This window comes from Cupressus sempervirens, chromosome 7 (genome assembly GCF_028749045.1).
Source record: "Cupressus sempervirens isolate cs-2001-9-10 chromosome 7, ASM2874904v1, whole genome shotgun sequence".
NCBI lineage: Eukaryota > Viridiplantae > Streptophyta > Pinopsida > Cupressales > Cupressaceae > Cupressus > Cupressus sempervirens.
In genome coordinates, this window is record NC_143124.1 from 508,295,315 (window position 1) to 508,310,131 (window position 14,817).

General features: G+C 30.8%; 1 protein-coding gene across 1 annotated transcript in view; it reads right to left on the reverse strand.

Moving 5' to 3' along the window:
* LOC149547756 (uncharacterized) overlaps positions 1-6,168 on the reverse strand; it is a 96,489-nt gene extending 90,321 nt beyond the window's left edge. Inside the window, exons 1-2 of the mRNA XM_089794796.1 lie at positions 6,108-6,168; positions 5,737-5,836 (exon numbers count right to left, since the gene is read on the reverse strand). Of these exons, the coding sequence (XP_089650922.1) occupies positions 5,737-5,808 (72 nt within the window). The 5' untranslated portion in view covers positions 5,809-5,836; positions 6,108-6,168. The remainder of the gene's footprint in view (positions 1-5,736; positions 5,837-6,107) is intronic.
* Positions 6,169-14,817: the final 8,649 nt, after the last annotated feature.

Here is a 14,817-nt window from a genome sequence, read left to right on the forward strand (position 1 = left end):
GCAACATGCTCAGCATCTGATGTCTTCTTACATGGTATGAAATGAGCCATCTTAAAAAAGATTCCACTACAAAAAATATGGAATCATACCCCTTCACTGTCTTAAGTAATCCAAGAACAAAATCCATATTGATGTCACTCCAAGGTTTCTCATGAATAGTAATTGGTGTATACAAGCTAGTATTTTGACTCACTCCATTTGCAACTTGACAAAATCCACAACTCTTTACAAATTTTTGAACATCTTTATACATTTGTGGCCAATAATACTTCTTTTTTAGCAAATTCAATGTCTTGTCAATTCCAAAATGTCCAACCAATCTACCACTATGCTTTTCCTTAATAAAGAACTTCTTGGAATACACAACTAAATACCTTTGAACAACATACCTTCTTGAATGAAATAATCATCATACTTACTTATGTAATCTATTAGATTTGGTGTTCTACACTCCCTCCATCTCTTCAAAAAATTAGGATCAGCATCATACAACTCTTTCATTTCATTAAAACCAAGAACTTCAACCTTCATTTCAATCAAGAAAGAATGTCTTCTACTCAATGCATCATCAACTATGTCAGTAACTCCACTCTTATTCTTGATTACAAATTTAAAATTTGGAAAATAATCAACCCATTTCATATGTCTCTGACTCAATTTATGTTGACTTTCCAATTATTGTAAAGCTTTATGATCAGTATATAACACAAACTTCTTAGGATTCAAATAATGTCTCTACTTCTTTAATGCTTGGACAATATAGTATAAAATTTTGTATCATACATAGAATACTTCTTTTTAGCATCATTCAAATTTTTACTAAAGAAAGTAATAGGTTTACCTTCTTGACTTAATACAACTCCTATTGCATTACCACTTGCATCACATTCAACTTGAAATTCTTTGTTGAAATCAAGCAAGTCCAATACAAGTAATTTAGCAACCTTTTGTTTCAATGTCTCAAAACTCTTATCACCTCCATGTGTCCACTTGAATTCCTTTTTATCTCCTCTCATTGTCTCAGTCATAGCATTACAAACAACACTAAAATTTCTTATGAACTTTCTATAGAAACTAACCAAACCATGAAATGATCTTACCTCCCACACATTCTTAGGTGTATGCCACTCCAAAATTGTTTTAACCTTCTCATGATCCATCCTCAATCCATCAGCTAAAATCACAAGTCCCAAATACACAATCTTCTCTTGCATAAAAGAACACTTTTTTAGATTGATCGGAAACTTTTCCTCTTTCAACATTTTCAATACTTGTCTAGTATGCTCAAGTTGTTCTTCCTTAGTCTTACTAAATATCAGAATGTCATCCAAATAAACAATCACAAACTTACCCAAGAATCTTTTCAAAACTTCATTCATCAACCTCATGAAGGTACTAGGTGCATTAGTCAAACCAAAAGGCATAACCAAGCACTCATACAAACCATCTTTTGTCTTGAAAGTAGTCTTCCATTTATCACCTTCTCTAATTTTGATCTGATTATAGCCACTCTTCAAATCAATCTTGGTAAAATACTTTGCTCCACTCAAACAATCCATTATGTCATCCATCCTCAACATAGGAAACCTATATTTCACTGTGATTTTGTTAATAGCTTTGGAATCAGTACACATTCCCCATTCTCCATTCTTTTTAGGTGCTAATATAGTAGGTACAACACATGGAATCAAACTTTATTTGGTCAAACCTTTCTGCAACAACTCATGCACTTGTCTATTAAGTTCTTTATTCTCTATAGGTATCAATCTATATGGTGCTTTTTTTGGAAAACTAGCTCTAGGAATCAAATCCATACAATGACTTATACTTCTTATTAGAGGTAAACCATTAGGAATATCCTTAGCAACAATATCTTTATACTCATTAAGAAATTCTAAAATTTCTTCTAGTACTTGGCTACCATTATCTGCTATCACTCTATCATTACCAACTTTTGCTACTTGGTCAATACTACCAACACTTTCTCCTCTAGGAACTATAGCAAAACAAACTTGATTCTTCTTTACTTCCTTTTCAAATTACCTTTCATTAACCATGCAAACTTTTATTGCAGTATAACTGACCTCATCTAGACTTTCAATCAAAGGCAACAATATTTGTTTCTTCCCATTTATCCAAAGAGTATATTGATTTAATCTTCCATCATGCACAACATATCTATTATATTGCCAAGGTCTACCCAACAAAATATGACAACAATCCATGGGCATAATATCATAGAAAGCTTCATCAAAGTAATGTCCAATTTTGAACTTCACAATACATTGCTCACTTACCAATATCTTATGCTCATATTTGATCAATGAAACATGATAAGGTTTGGGATGTTTCAACCTCTACAACTACAACTTTGTAACTAGCTCTTCTGATTCCAAATTTGTAGAACTTCCACTATCAATGATTACCTTGTAGCATTTTCTAGCCATCTTATATCTAGTCTCGAAAAGAATTCTTCTAAGGATAGGTTCCTCATCACTTCCTTTATTACATAAGGTTCTTTTCACCATTAGATTTTCTCCAGCCTTAGGGCCACTTGGTGGACTCTCAATTTCTCCTTGAATCACAATATTTATATTATTCTACCCACTTTCAGTTGATCAACATTCAAAGGATCCATGCCATTCTTTACCACATCTAAAATAATTACCATGGAAACCACCTCTAGGATAATAATTACCTCTTCCTTGGTAAGATCTAGTACCGCCTTGGTATAAACTACCACCTTTCCACTCAGTCTTGTCTTTGTCATCATTCTTCCATTTAGATTTTCCTTTATCATGCACAAAACTATCAAAGCTGCCACCTTCCCCATAAGATCTACCTTTTCCTCTCTAGAAGATACAACCTCTACCTCTTTGTCTTTGTTCATGCCTCTTTGTCAAGATATCCTTAGCTTTCAAAGTATATTGATATGCTTCTTCAACACTTTTGAACTTCACAAAACTTATTTCATCTTCAATTCTAGATCTCAATCCATTTATGTACCTTGCAATTTTCTCAACATCATCATCCACATGTCCAAATCTAATGTCTAATCTATAGAATTCCTCAATATATTCTTTCATAATCATGCCCTTTTTTCTAAATTTTGCATCTTTCTCACTAAGCTAACTTGGTAATCAATAGGAAGGAATTTTTTCTTCACCTTGTTCACCATCTTCAACCAAGTTTTGATCTTCTCCTTTCCTCTCCTTTGTCTATCAATTTACAAATGCTCCCACCACAATGAAGCATGACCTTTCAACCTAGTAACTACAGTCTTCACCTTCTTATTATTAGGAGTGTTTTCATACTCAAAGAACTTCTCCACATCTAAGATCCAATCTAACATAGCATTAGTATCTAATTTTCCATCATAAGGAACAAACTCTATAGTAGGCTTTGGATGTGCCCTAGATAATAATCTCAACAATCTTTCCTCATCTTGATCTTCTTTAGGTTCTAGATTATGGTTTGGTGCTACTGCTTCATCATCACTTACATCATCAAGATTTTCTCCTCTCCTCTGGGCTATCTCCATAGTATCTAATCTAGCTACAATTTGTCTCAATTAATCCAATATAGCATTATCGACATTTCCTTTGCCATGAACCATCTTTACAAATTAGGTTCTTGGAAGATCAAAACCCTCTATAATTTATAGGTCAAATCCATATATTTGTAACCCTACAAAAAAATCTGAAATAGGGTTCTACATGATGCAATCACCATAAGGAAGAACCTCAAACTCTGATATTGCCTGACGTAGGGAGGTTGGGAGTAACAAAGGCCAAGTGGCACACTTAGCTACCCAAGCCACCATGCAAGAGTTTACACAATGGAAGAAAGCATAAAAGAGAACAACACCATAGAGAGAGAACATTATTCTTTATTGCACCATGAAAATAGTATCACACATGCCTAGCTATAATGCCTTCTAGGTTATGTCTAGATACAAAATACATTCAAATCCAAGGTTTAGCTTCAAGTTCAGATTTCTATCCTCCTTCTATCAAACTCTATCCAAATTATCTGCCATAAATTATTATTAATACTCTATCCAAGACCCATACTTATACTAATCTAAGAAACAAGTTGGCCCAAAATTCTAAAAACTAAAATTAAATACTTTAAGAGTCATAAGTCAGCTTCCAACAACAATTAAATGTCCATAAATTGATATCTGAGAAAATTTGCGATATCTCCTAGCCCTGATTGAATTAGAACTTTCACTTCAAAATAAGGGTAGTAATTTAGGTCCTCTACAATCCCTTAAAGTCACAAAGCTTTATTAACCAAGGATAAGTGTGCATCCATCCTAAAAGTCAAGCACAAAACTGCTAGAAATTGATACTCTAGGAGAATTGCCATATCTCCCAGCTTATGAGGAATTAGGACTTGCACCTTTACAAAGAGATAGTCCTCTAGTCTCTCTTAAATCCCTAAAATGTGCATCCTCTCATTAATTGCAAAAAATTAGTTACATGGTATGCAATATGCACCTAGAAACCATAAAAACATAGTTCCAACATCAAGGTAAAAACTAGAAACATGCAAGATAACAGTGCAACCCAAGATGCTCCTACATTAGTTCTTTAAACACTTCAATCTAGAAATGCCACCTTATTAGAATATTTATAAAATAGCTATTAAGCTAACTCTATTAAGATATTTGATTCACTACTATAGTTATTAGAGAGTAACAATGACTTGACCTAATTGTTCATTTCAGATCTCTATTCTAGCTTGATTACCTAATCCTCCTTGATCAAATTAAACTTTCTAGCTTGGTCAACTCATGATACTTTGATATCCTTCCAAATTACTTCCTTGATTTATCTTTTTAATCCCATGCTTCTCTCATTAAATCTTTAACTTGACCTTATACTTATATCATTTACCTTACCAAGTCAACTTGAATACACTTTCAAATAGTCAATATTCATCCCTTAAGTTGGCTAGAATTAAGAAATAAATTCATCAAACTAAATATACTAACCCGAGAAAATCCTTTGTTAGCCAACCCAACTTGGTCAATACTAACTCAAAAAAGACTTTCTTCAAACTTCCTTTGGTAACCAAGTGAACTTGGTTAACACTGCATCCTGAACTGAATTCCCTTTGATAATCAAGTGAGCTCGGTTAACAATGGTTCCATACCAACTTCTCTTTCATCCTGAGTGAACTCAATAGACATTTTCTTCCTGCAAACTCCCTTTGATGCTTGAGTGAACTCAATAGACACTAAATCTAAACTTGATTATCTCTAGAATGCTCAACAGACACTGGAAACTATCTACATAGGCTGAGTGAGATCAAAAAACATTGACTAGTAAAGACTTGACATTTTGTGTAACATCAAAGACAATATACAATTGAACAATTGTTTTCAACAATAAGATCTTGTTTCTTCTAGACATGTTGTGAGTGCCTATTATTCAAAAAGATGACACATATATGTGTGTGTTCATACACATGTTTATGCATTTATTAGTATACATTTATGTGTGTTTGTACACATACATATACACTTATATGCATAGACTTGAAAATACTAATTTCCTATGCCCCACTCCCCTTCCTACACACACACACACATATATGATTATATAATTTAATCTTATTATAATTTTACAAAGAGCTTTAAATGTTTCATTAATTCTTTTACAATTCACTTCTACTTTGATGAAATTTATAATATAGTAATTTAAAAAGGAAATATCATTATATACTTACATTTCTTGAGAGATTTTTCCTTGATTCTTCTTGAAAGGTTCCTCCTATGGCATGTAATTTTTCCAATTCCATGCCTTCATTATCATCAACATTATCTTGTCTAAAATGAAACACATAGAAATACACTCATATTATGTGCCTAAAAATGAAAATGCTTGAAAGGAATATATATATATATATATATATATATATATATATATATATATATATATATATATATATATATATATATATATATATATATATATATATATATATATATATATATATATATATATATATATATATATATATATATATATATATATATATAGAAAGAGAGAGAGAGAGAGAGAGAGAGAGAGAGAGAGAGAGAGTTTAATGATTCTTACCTCCAGACATGATTGAGATCTATATATGGTTGAGTTTCCTCATCGACTTCATTTTTATTTATCTGAAACATTTGTAATTTTTAAAACTTATTATAAATAAATATACAATAGAGTTAGTAATATATCAAATAGAACTATTTTCAATATATAGCTATCTATTAAATTTAATAGCAAATATATTTTATTTTCTCTACCGCTTTTAGGATAAAAGTGACCAAAAGGCTCTGAAAATAGTTAATCAATAGTGAAGAACTTGTATTTAAAGTTAACAAAAGTAGTTCTATCATACTAATATAAAAATCAATCTCAAGTTTTTTAATTTAATATAAAATAAAATATATTATACCTATAAAATTATATCAATATTAGCTACTATAAAAATTTCATTCACTTTATTATGAACATTAAATATCACATAATTACAAAAATAATAAATATTGTAAATAGTTTATAGTAAGCTCTAAATTTTTTTTGTATACTATTTTAAATTTCATTTACAATTACAAATCTTAAATTTTTATTTTGATTAAATCAAATTATTAAGTTCCAATGTTAATATATAGCAGATTTTATTGAAGATAAATTTGTTCAATTTAATCCTAATTTTCAAAATTTAAGAGAATATAACAACTTGAATAAATGGAAAAAAAAAAAAAAAAAAGATTCCTTCTTTGACCTAATAAAATAGTCAATCTTTTGAAATGAAACATATAATTTTTTTATCAAGCTAATATAATGGAGAAACCATCACGATATATATATATATATATATATATATATTTCCATAAATATTTCAATAATAGCATGGCATTATACTTCGTTTTTAAGTCATTCCAATTCATCTCTTTGTTAAATGTCATAGCATACCTTTCATTTGAAATAGGAGAAAATAAATTTCTTTTGGAAAATTTAATTAATAAATTTTAAACTGATCTATTGTGGACATGTAAATGGATTACATGGGCTAGGAAACTAACCAGTTTGAGAGTTTTACTAAATATGATAAGAAAAAAAAAGGAGTAATTGATCACATCAATAATCTGTTTACAATATTAATATAGTATATCAATTTAGAGAATAAGAAATAAGTTAACTAATGGCTTGAGATAAATCATGTAGACCAAATATAGAATGTTGCTCAACTATTAATAATATGGAGATCTAAAGGAAACGGTAAGGTGTCAAAAATATTTTGGAAATAACATACTAAATTTTAAATTAATTGGGGTATAATCATGACATGCAAATACCTTGATAGCTTTGACAATGAAATGATATTCACTTTATCAACATGGAAAATTTGATCAAAAATAAAATATTCCTTTTTATCCTACACAAGTTTGAATTCTATATACTTATAATGGTATACTCACAATGAGTAAAATGCCAAAATTTGGGAGGATTCATGAGATGGACACAAACCCCATTTTCATTTGAATGGAGGATGATTGAAATTTAATTGCAAAAATGTTTGGCTCATAAGGTAGATGACTATCTATTATGAAATACAATCCACAAATAACTCAATGGATGGGGGGGGGGGGGGGGGCACGGCACATGAATAACTAATGATAAATTAAAATTAATTTCAAAATTATTAATTCCAACTCCAATTATTAAAATACACAACAAGATAAAACCATACACCATAAGACAACATTTTTGTTAACTAGGGAAACCCATTGTGAGGCCTCACCCAATTTGTCATAGTATAGATGACATATTTGCATTATTATACTTTTAATTTTATGTTTTGATATACTTTTGAGACTATTGGATTATGTTATTTTAATATCTACATTTTGATGATCCACACTTATGTCTACACATTAAGACCTAAATGATATATTTAATGATTTTGTTCATGTTCTAACTTTTTGCGATTTCTTTGATAGAAACTAAATTGTACAAATGCTTGTAATGTGAAATTGTAACATTTAAGTGGAAATTAGAGTAAAAGGATAGATAGTGATATGCACTAGGGCCTAATTCACATATTTAGGGACTCAACAGTCATGGATTCAATATTTCGTTACTATGATAGAAAATAGATTATGTCATCTATTTAGAATATTAATTTGATCATGTTAAGTAAAGTTTAATGTTGATATACAAATTTTGATATTTTAATGTTTTGAATATTTTATTTGAAATGATCAAGAAAGGAAATTTAATTGGATTATGTTAATGTGGATTACACAACATTGGAATTCATATGCACTTACAATATGTATTTTATATGAATTTTCATTGGACTATTGATGCTTGAGTTTAGTGTGCAGGAAGTGGAACCATGGAGAATTACCAAGGAAACAAGGTCCAAACTCATGTGAACATAGTTTAGCCAAGGCAAATCTTTGGAAGATTCAAAAGCCTCTTTGTGATGTATTTTATTTTGTAAATGTAAGCTTGTATGTGTGTGAAAATTTTAATCTCAAAAGATGAATTAGGGACATGTCATGATGATGTGTAATATGCCTTAATGTGTCACTTGACACTTGTAGATTTTTGTGTGCGAATGACATTCCACCTAGGGTTTAGGTCATAGTAGAACTTAACCCTTAAACTAATTTCCTTTTTAAAGATAAAGTAAACCCACTTGACAAGGAATAGGATGAGTCAATATCAAAGAGAAATTCGAATTTAGACTTGACTAGGGTTTTGAAGGGTAATTTGGTGGTCCCAAAGTGATCTTTGTGTGAAAATAAGCTACCCATATGTTAGCATAACATGTGAGGGGCCTAAATTTGACCGTGTTAATGCTTAGCTAACCTAGGGGGACAAGGTTGTAAGAGGTAGTGGCTTGGTTTTTTTTTTCAAAAATAGATCGGAGGAAAGCTTTTTTAGGGAGACTTGGGAAAAATAGTGGGGTGTTCACCCACTCTCTATTTTCAGAGACTCTTAGGGTTTGGAAGCTTGGAGGGAGCTCTTCTACAACCTTTCATTACCATTTTGCAAAGGAATTCAAGGTTGGTGTTCTTACCATGTAGTTAACTTCTTCCATTTTGAAGTTGAATCTTGGTATTTCATTCATGAGTATGTAGGTATGAAGAATTTCATTGTAAGAAAAATGTGTGGTATCATCTTGTATCATGTTGTGTTGTGTTGTGATGAGCATGAAGTTTGGATTTTCATTGTTCTCTTATTTTTGAGTTTCCATGATTTTGTGCATAAGTGTTGCTATGGGTGTGGGGGTTTCACTCACCCTTTGGGAAGGGAAGAGAAGTCTAGGGTGAAGGGGTTATTTGGGCTTGAAATATAGTTGAGAACCTTAGAGTATAGGGTCCATTTTATGCCATATTCATTCATATCTTGCTTTGGGCATGATAAGGCAAAGATGGTGTAGAAATGAAGTTTATGGGTATGGGATTCAAGGAAGCTATAGCTGATGGTAGTATGTTTGGAGGATGTTTATGGAATCCCTAAATGGCATTGAAATTTTTCAATTTGTGAAAGCCCCAAAAGGGCATGAAAATTGTTTATTGCAGATACGGTTTGATATGACAAGTCTCCTATTTGAAAGCACACCTTCACCCTATGTTCAAGGTTCTATTGGTGAACCATGGTGAAATACCCTTGGGATATAATTGTTCAAGTGTTGTAATGTGATGTATATGCATTTGTAAGATTGGAATGAAACCTAGTTTAAACCTTATTTTCCTAGCTTGGTGGGTGGCCTCTTTGGAGGCCTAGGCTGGGAGGTGAGCCTCCATGATTCCTAATTATGTGTTTCTTTGTAGGTTTTGTGAGAATGGATCTTATGAAGAAATTAAGGTCTAACCCTTGGCATGGTTGAAAAATCAAGAGTTGTGAAGAAATCAATCCTTTCTATGTCATCTCATAATGGGTTGTAATGTCAAACTTCTATTGTTGTTCCTTGTAATGTGGGAGGGATTTACTCCCTATTGTATATCATTGTAAATATGAAAGTGAGATTTGATGTTATGTATATAATTGGCATTGTAAAAGAAAGATTTCATCCCTCTCATTGTTGTATAGGAAGGAAGGAAATAGCTCATGTAGAGAAATAGCCATTGTTGTGAGTCCATGTAGAAGTTATGTAAATTCATTACCTTTCTTATGTAGGTTCAAATTTTTATCAATAGCTAAATCTTATGGAATTCTCATGTGAGAGGAATATTGTAATGATTATTCAATGTAGAGTTGAGTGATTTCATTTTGAGGTTCTTTTTTATGTATTGTGATGCAATAGAAAAATAAAGTTCTTAATAGTCCATATGTATGCATAGATAGTGATTCAATATGTTTTCAAAAATAAATAATTTCATTTATGAGTCTATTCATCTTTTGGAAACATTTATAGTTGATTTTGTGTAATATAGATAGTGTAATAAATTTTGAGTATCTAGTACCAATAAATCTCTAGACCATATAGATGTAAGAAATCACATTAATTATCATCAAACAAACTATCTTGATATCATAGTTGTAATGGAAGAAAATAACTCCACATATGCGATAGTCTAAAATCCATAAGAGAAATTATGTTGTAGATGCACTTTTACTCTCTGGAAATTATATGGGAGAAGGAAATAAATCCTCTCCCAATTACAAACAATAAAATATTCATAGGTATATTCCTAGTATCTTGTCCTATCATCAAAGGACACCCATCAAATAATGATTTAGGAAATAAACTTTTCTTTATTTATCCCATTTAACATTATTAAGCTAGTGTTAGACATGTGATTACATGTCACAATCCATAACTAAAACTAATAAAAGTAATACTTATGAACAATCTATATAGTAATACACGTTATTACCCCAAGGATTGAAATGTGGATAATGCTTAAAAATATAATAATCCTAAATACATGGTAACTACCCTTAGCACCCCCCTGGAGAGAAAATACATGCATAAACACCTTTTAAATCATAACATATTTTAAACCCATGAAATACTCCCCAAAGCTGTCCACCCCTAGGTTTTCTATTGTATCCTCTCTCCTCACATGTGGGAACATGTCTCCACTCCCAAAAAAGTACACCTAGCCTTGAAGAAGGTGACTATATGGGAAAAACTGGAGGGAGATAAAGTAAAAATACTTTCCAATCAAGACAAGGCACAATACCCACCCTTTAAAACTTAGGAAAAAGAACTCAAAAGGGGGACTAGGTGGAATGTAGAGTCCTCTCATGGCATGTGAGCCATAGGGAGAAATTTTCTTGGAAAAAGGGGAGGTTAGTTAGTAAAGTTAATTGCAAAGTGAGTAGTATGTGTTAAGCAGAGGGTGTTAGGTAAAGGGGCTAGTAAAATAGAAATGCATTTCAATAAAGTTAGGATTAAGACATTAGTTAGTAATGATTATTTGTGTTATGGATAATGTGAAAGGGTTTTTCTATGGAAATTTGGTTAGTGCAGGGGGGGAGTAAGAATAGATTAGTTGATAGTCAAACTAGGGATTATGTAGGTAAAGGCTTATAGATGCATATAATCTTAGTTAGCTTTAGTATTAAGATTTAATTGTTAAAAAAACTTAAATATTAGTTGATGGGTAAGGTTTAGAAAATAAAATAATTATTAAATAAATTCATTAAAGGATTTTATATAGTTATGGCTACATACCTACATGTCTGCCTAGTAAGTATTATTAAGTATATAGAATACCTTACGTAGGTTTGGTATAGCTTACAAAGACACTATATTATCAAGTATATTAAATTTAAATTTTAAGTAATTATAATAATAATAATAAAAATAATAACTAAATAAATAAACAAATAAATTTAAAATAAATTTAAAAAACAATATATATGTGTGTGTCTGTGTGTCTATGTGTGTGTGTGTGTATAATTAACTATTAAACTAGTGACCTAATTGAAAGGATACTAAAGAGATTAAGGCACAAATTTAGGAAATGTAAGAATCTATTTAAATAGAAGTTACCTAAACTTTTTTAGATCACTAAGTTCTTGTAACTATAACGATAATGGATTGATGTTCCACATTTATATATATGCAACATCTCATTACAAGTTTAGGATGTGAAATCAAAATGATAACATCATCTAGCTTTTACATGATAGTTTATATCTTCAACAAATGTTAGAAAACTAATTGGTCTCCCTTGAAAACTTGAAATCTAGGATTTTGTATGAAACAAATCCTTCTACACCAACTAGAATTATTATCTTCAAAATTTACCCTAAAATTTTACCTGTGAACCCTAGAACATGGTTGTAGTTTTCCTAAATCTTATTTAGCATTACCACCAAATCAATGATCAAATTGGTGTATCCCAATGTTCCAAAAAAAAAAAATATATATATATATATATATATAATTGTTGGTTTTGTTTTGCCTTGTAAAATTTGGGCATTAAACCCATGATCAAAGATTAAACCTATTGGGGATGGCACCCACATGATAGTATACTAACATATATGTTCCTTGTTAAATGATGTGACCCTTTTAGGATCCAATTAACATGCATTTGGTACAACATTCCCTATTAGAATACAAACACCTATTACAAGACATTCAACCCTTATTAGAAGGTTGTAATCCCATTAAAGGTTAATAGGAAAAAAACTAGACCTATTGTCTAAATTGCTCCAATGAGTGTGAAGACCAAACATTAGGATGACATATCAAAAATATGGTGAACTCACTGATATGAAAAACACTTTCCAAAACACTTCCTTCAAATACAATATATCAACTCAATCTCTACTTAGCACTAATCATCCAAATTTCAAAATTGCATCTTATGACCACATCTAAGATTCATGATGTATGTGATTATACCATCATAAATTGGAATAATTTCAATTTAATGATGATTTAGAACCTATTTAATGAGATTTAATGCTATACCAATATTTAATCTTAACTTCTCCCCTTTCATCTAATTTCTCCTATACAAAATTGTCTAGGACCTAATAGATCCTCTTTGGTATTCATATTTCATGGTGTGAATCTGAGGGTAGGATCTATCCACTTGGTTTATCACTTACCTTCATGTAATCGCTTAGATTCTATTTTATGCACATAAATTAACTTTTCTCAAATCAACATTTGATTTCCTAAAATAGAGGTTTGTTGTGGGGTTTTGGGGGATTCCCAGATATTATTGGACCTAGTTAGTAGGGATGTAATGCATCTCTACTCAATCAAGAATGTTGTGCATCCATGCATGGCCAATCAGGCATGAAGTGTGATGCATGATCAACCTGGGTGTAAGGGAAATCTTGCATCAAAAAAAATAAAATTTGTTTCTGTCTTTTCAATAAGGGTTGTTTCAATGAAAAGTTTTTGTTTGTGGAAGCTTACATTTTTTAGTAAATTGTTCATATGAGTCTAGAGTATTCTAATTCCACAAGTAGAGGTTTAACCTAGATATATTTTCCCACTAGACAAGTTTCACTACCATATCTCATGTTATTGGTGAAGTTATTATAGATTTGTAGTACAAATTTTTGCTATAAAAACTTTGACCTTAGCTTTGAAGGCCTTAGATGCTTAGAAATTAGGTCAACCAATAACTAATGTGTGCTTGTGAAATGATCCATTATAAAATATAGAATAAGAGTTATTATTTTAAAAAGGGGTTATAATTTAGCTGATCTAATCAATGACTTATAAGTTATGGTCCCAGGAAGTTGGAAAATCTGAATATGTAGAAAATATAATTTGTACAAATATTTTGAGATGAATCTATGTAAAATAATAATGTAATTTTATAGTTGATTAGCCTCAAAGATTAGGAATAATTTCTAGAACCTTCCTATGTGATGGGAAATCTTGTATATAAGGATGGTTGGTAGGCAACTTAGGAAAATCTCATATATCAAGTGGCTATGTCACTGCGGTTTGGAAAATAAATAAATAAGAAGCATCTATTTTGTTCCACAATTTTTTTTCCTTTATTTCTATTATGTTTTTGTAGTATTAAGGGGAGCACCCTTCATCATAGTGTTGACATTAAGGTAAAGTTTGTTTATTATTGACTCACACTTAGTCAATTGGTTAATCTGCTACTACAGAGAAATATAGTTGTGACCAATTTCTATAGTTACTGCCAAGCAATATAGTTTTTACTAAGTTATACAATTGCTACCAATTTTTAGAATCTACATTGAGTTCACACTAAGTAATATCTACTGAGTTGATGAGCATCAATGCAAATTGAACTTCATAGTATTTACCAAGTTGCACAGTGTAAATCATGGTCTCCACTATTTTCCAAGTTCATAGCATCAGTGATGTGAATCAAGTGTTAAGTGAGCCAAGAAGTGTTAACCAAGTGATTCAATGTATATCAAGCTCGTAGTGTTAGAATTAACCAAGTCTTTTAGCATTAATCAAGTGATTTAGTTTATATACCAAGTTTCATTGTGTTCACTGAGTCAGCAATATTAACCAAGCTCAGACTACTTAAAAGTGATTAGTATCAACTAAGCTTCTACATCTATTGAGAGCATGATGATGCCTAGTGTTGACAATGCTTGTCAAGTATTAGAACCTCATTGAGTTTGTCTTTAAAACCCAAGCACCAAAAATTAAGCCAACTTTGTGTATTTTGGTGAAACTTGTATTGTAGCCAACTTTAATGAATTGTAATTTGGATTGGTATATATGTAATGTATTGTATAACATTCAAAAGAAGATGTATAAAATGTGTACTATATAATAAGAGTGGAAGTGAAAATTAAGAAGGCTACACAAAATATAAGGAGAAACAAA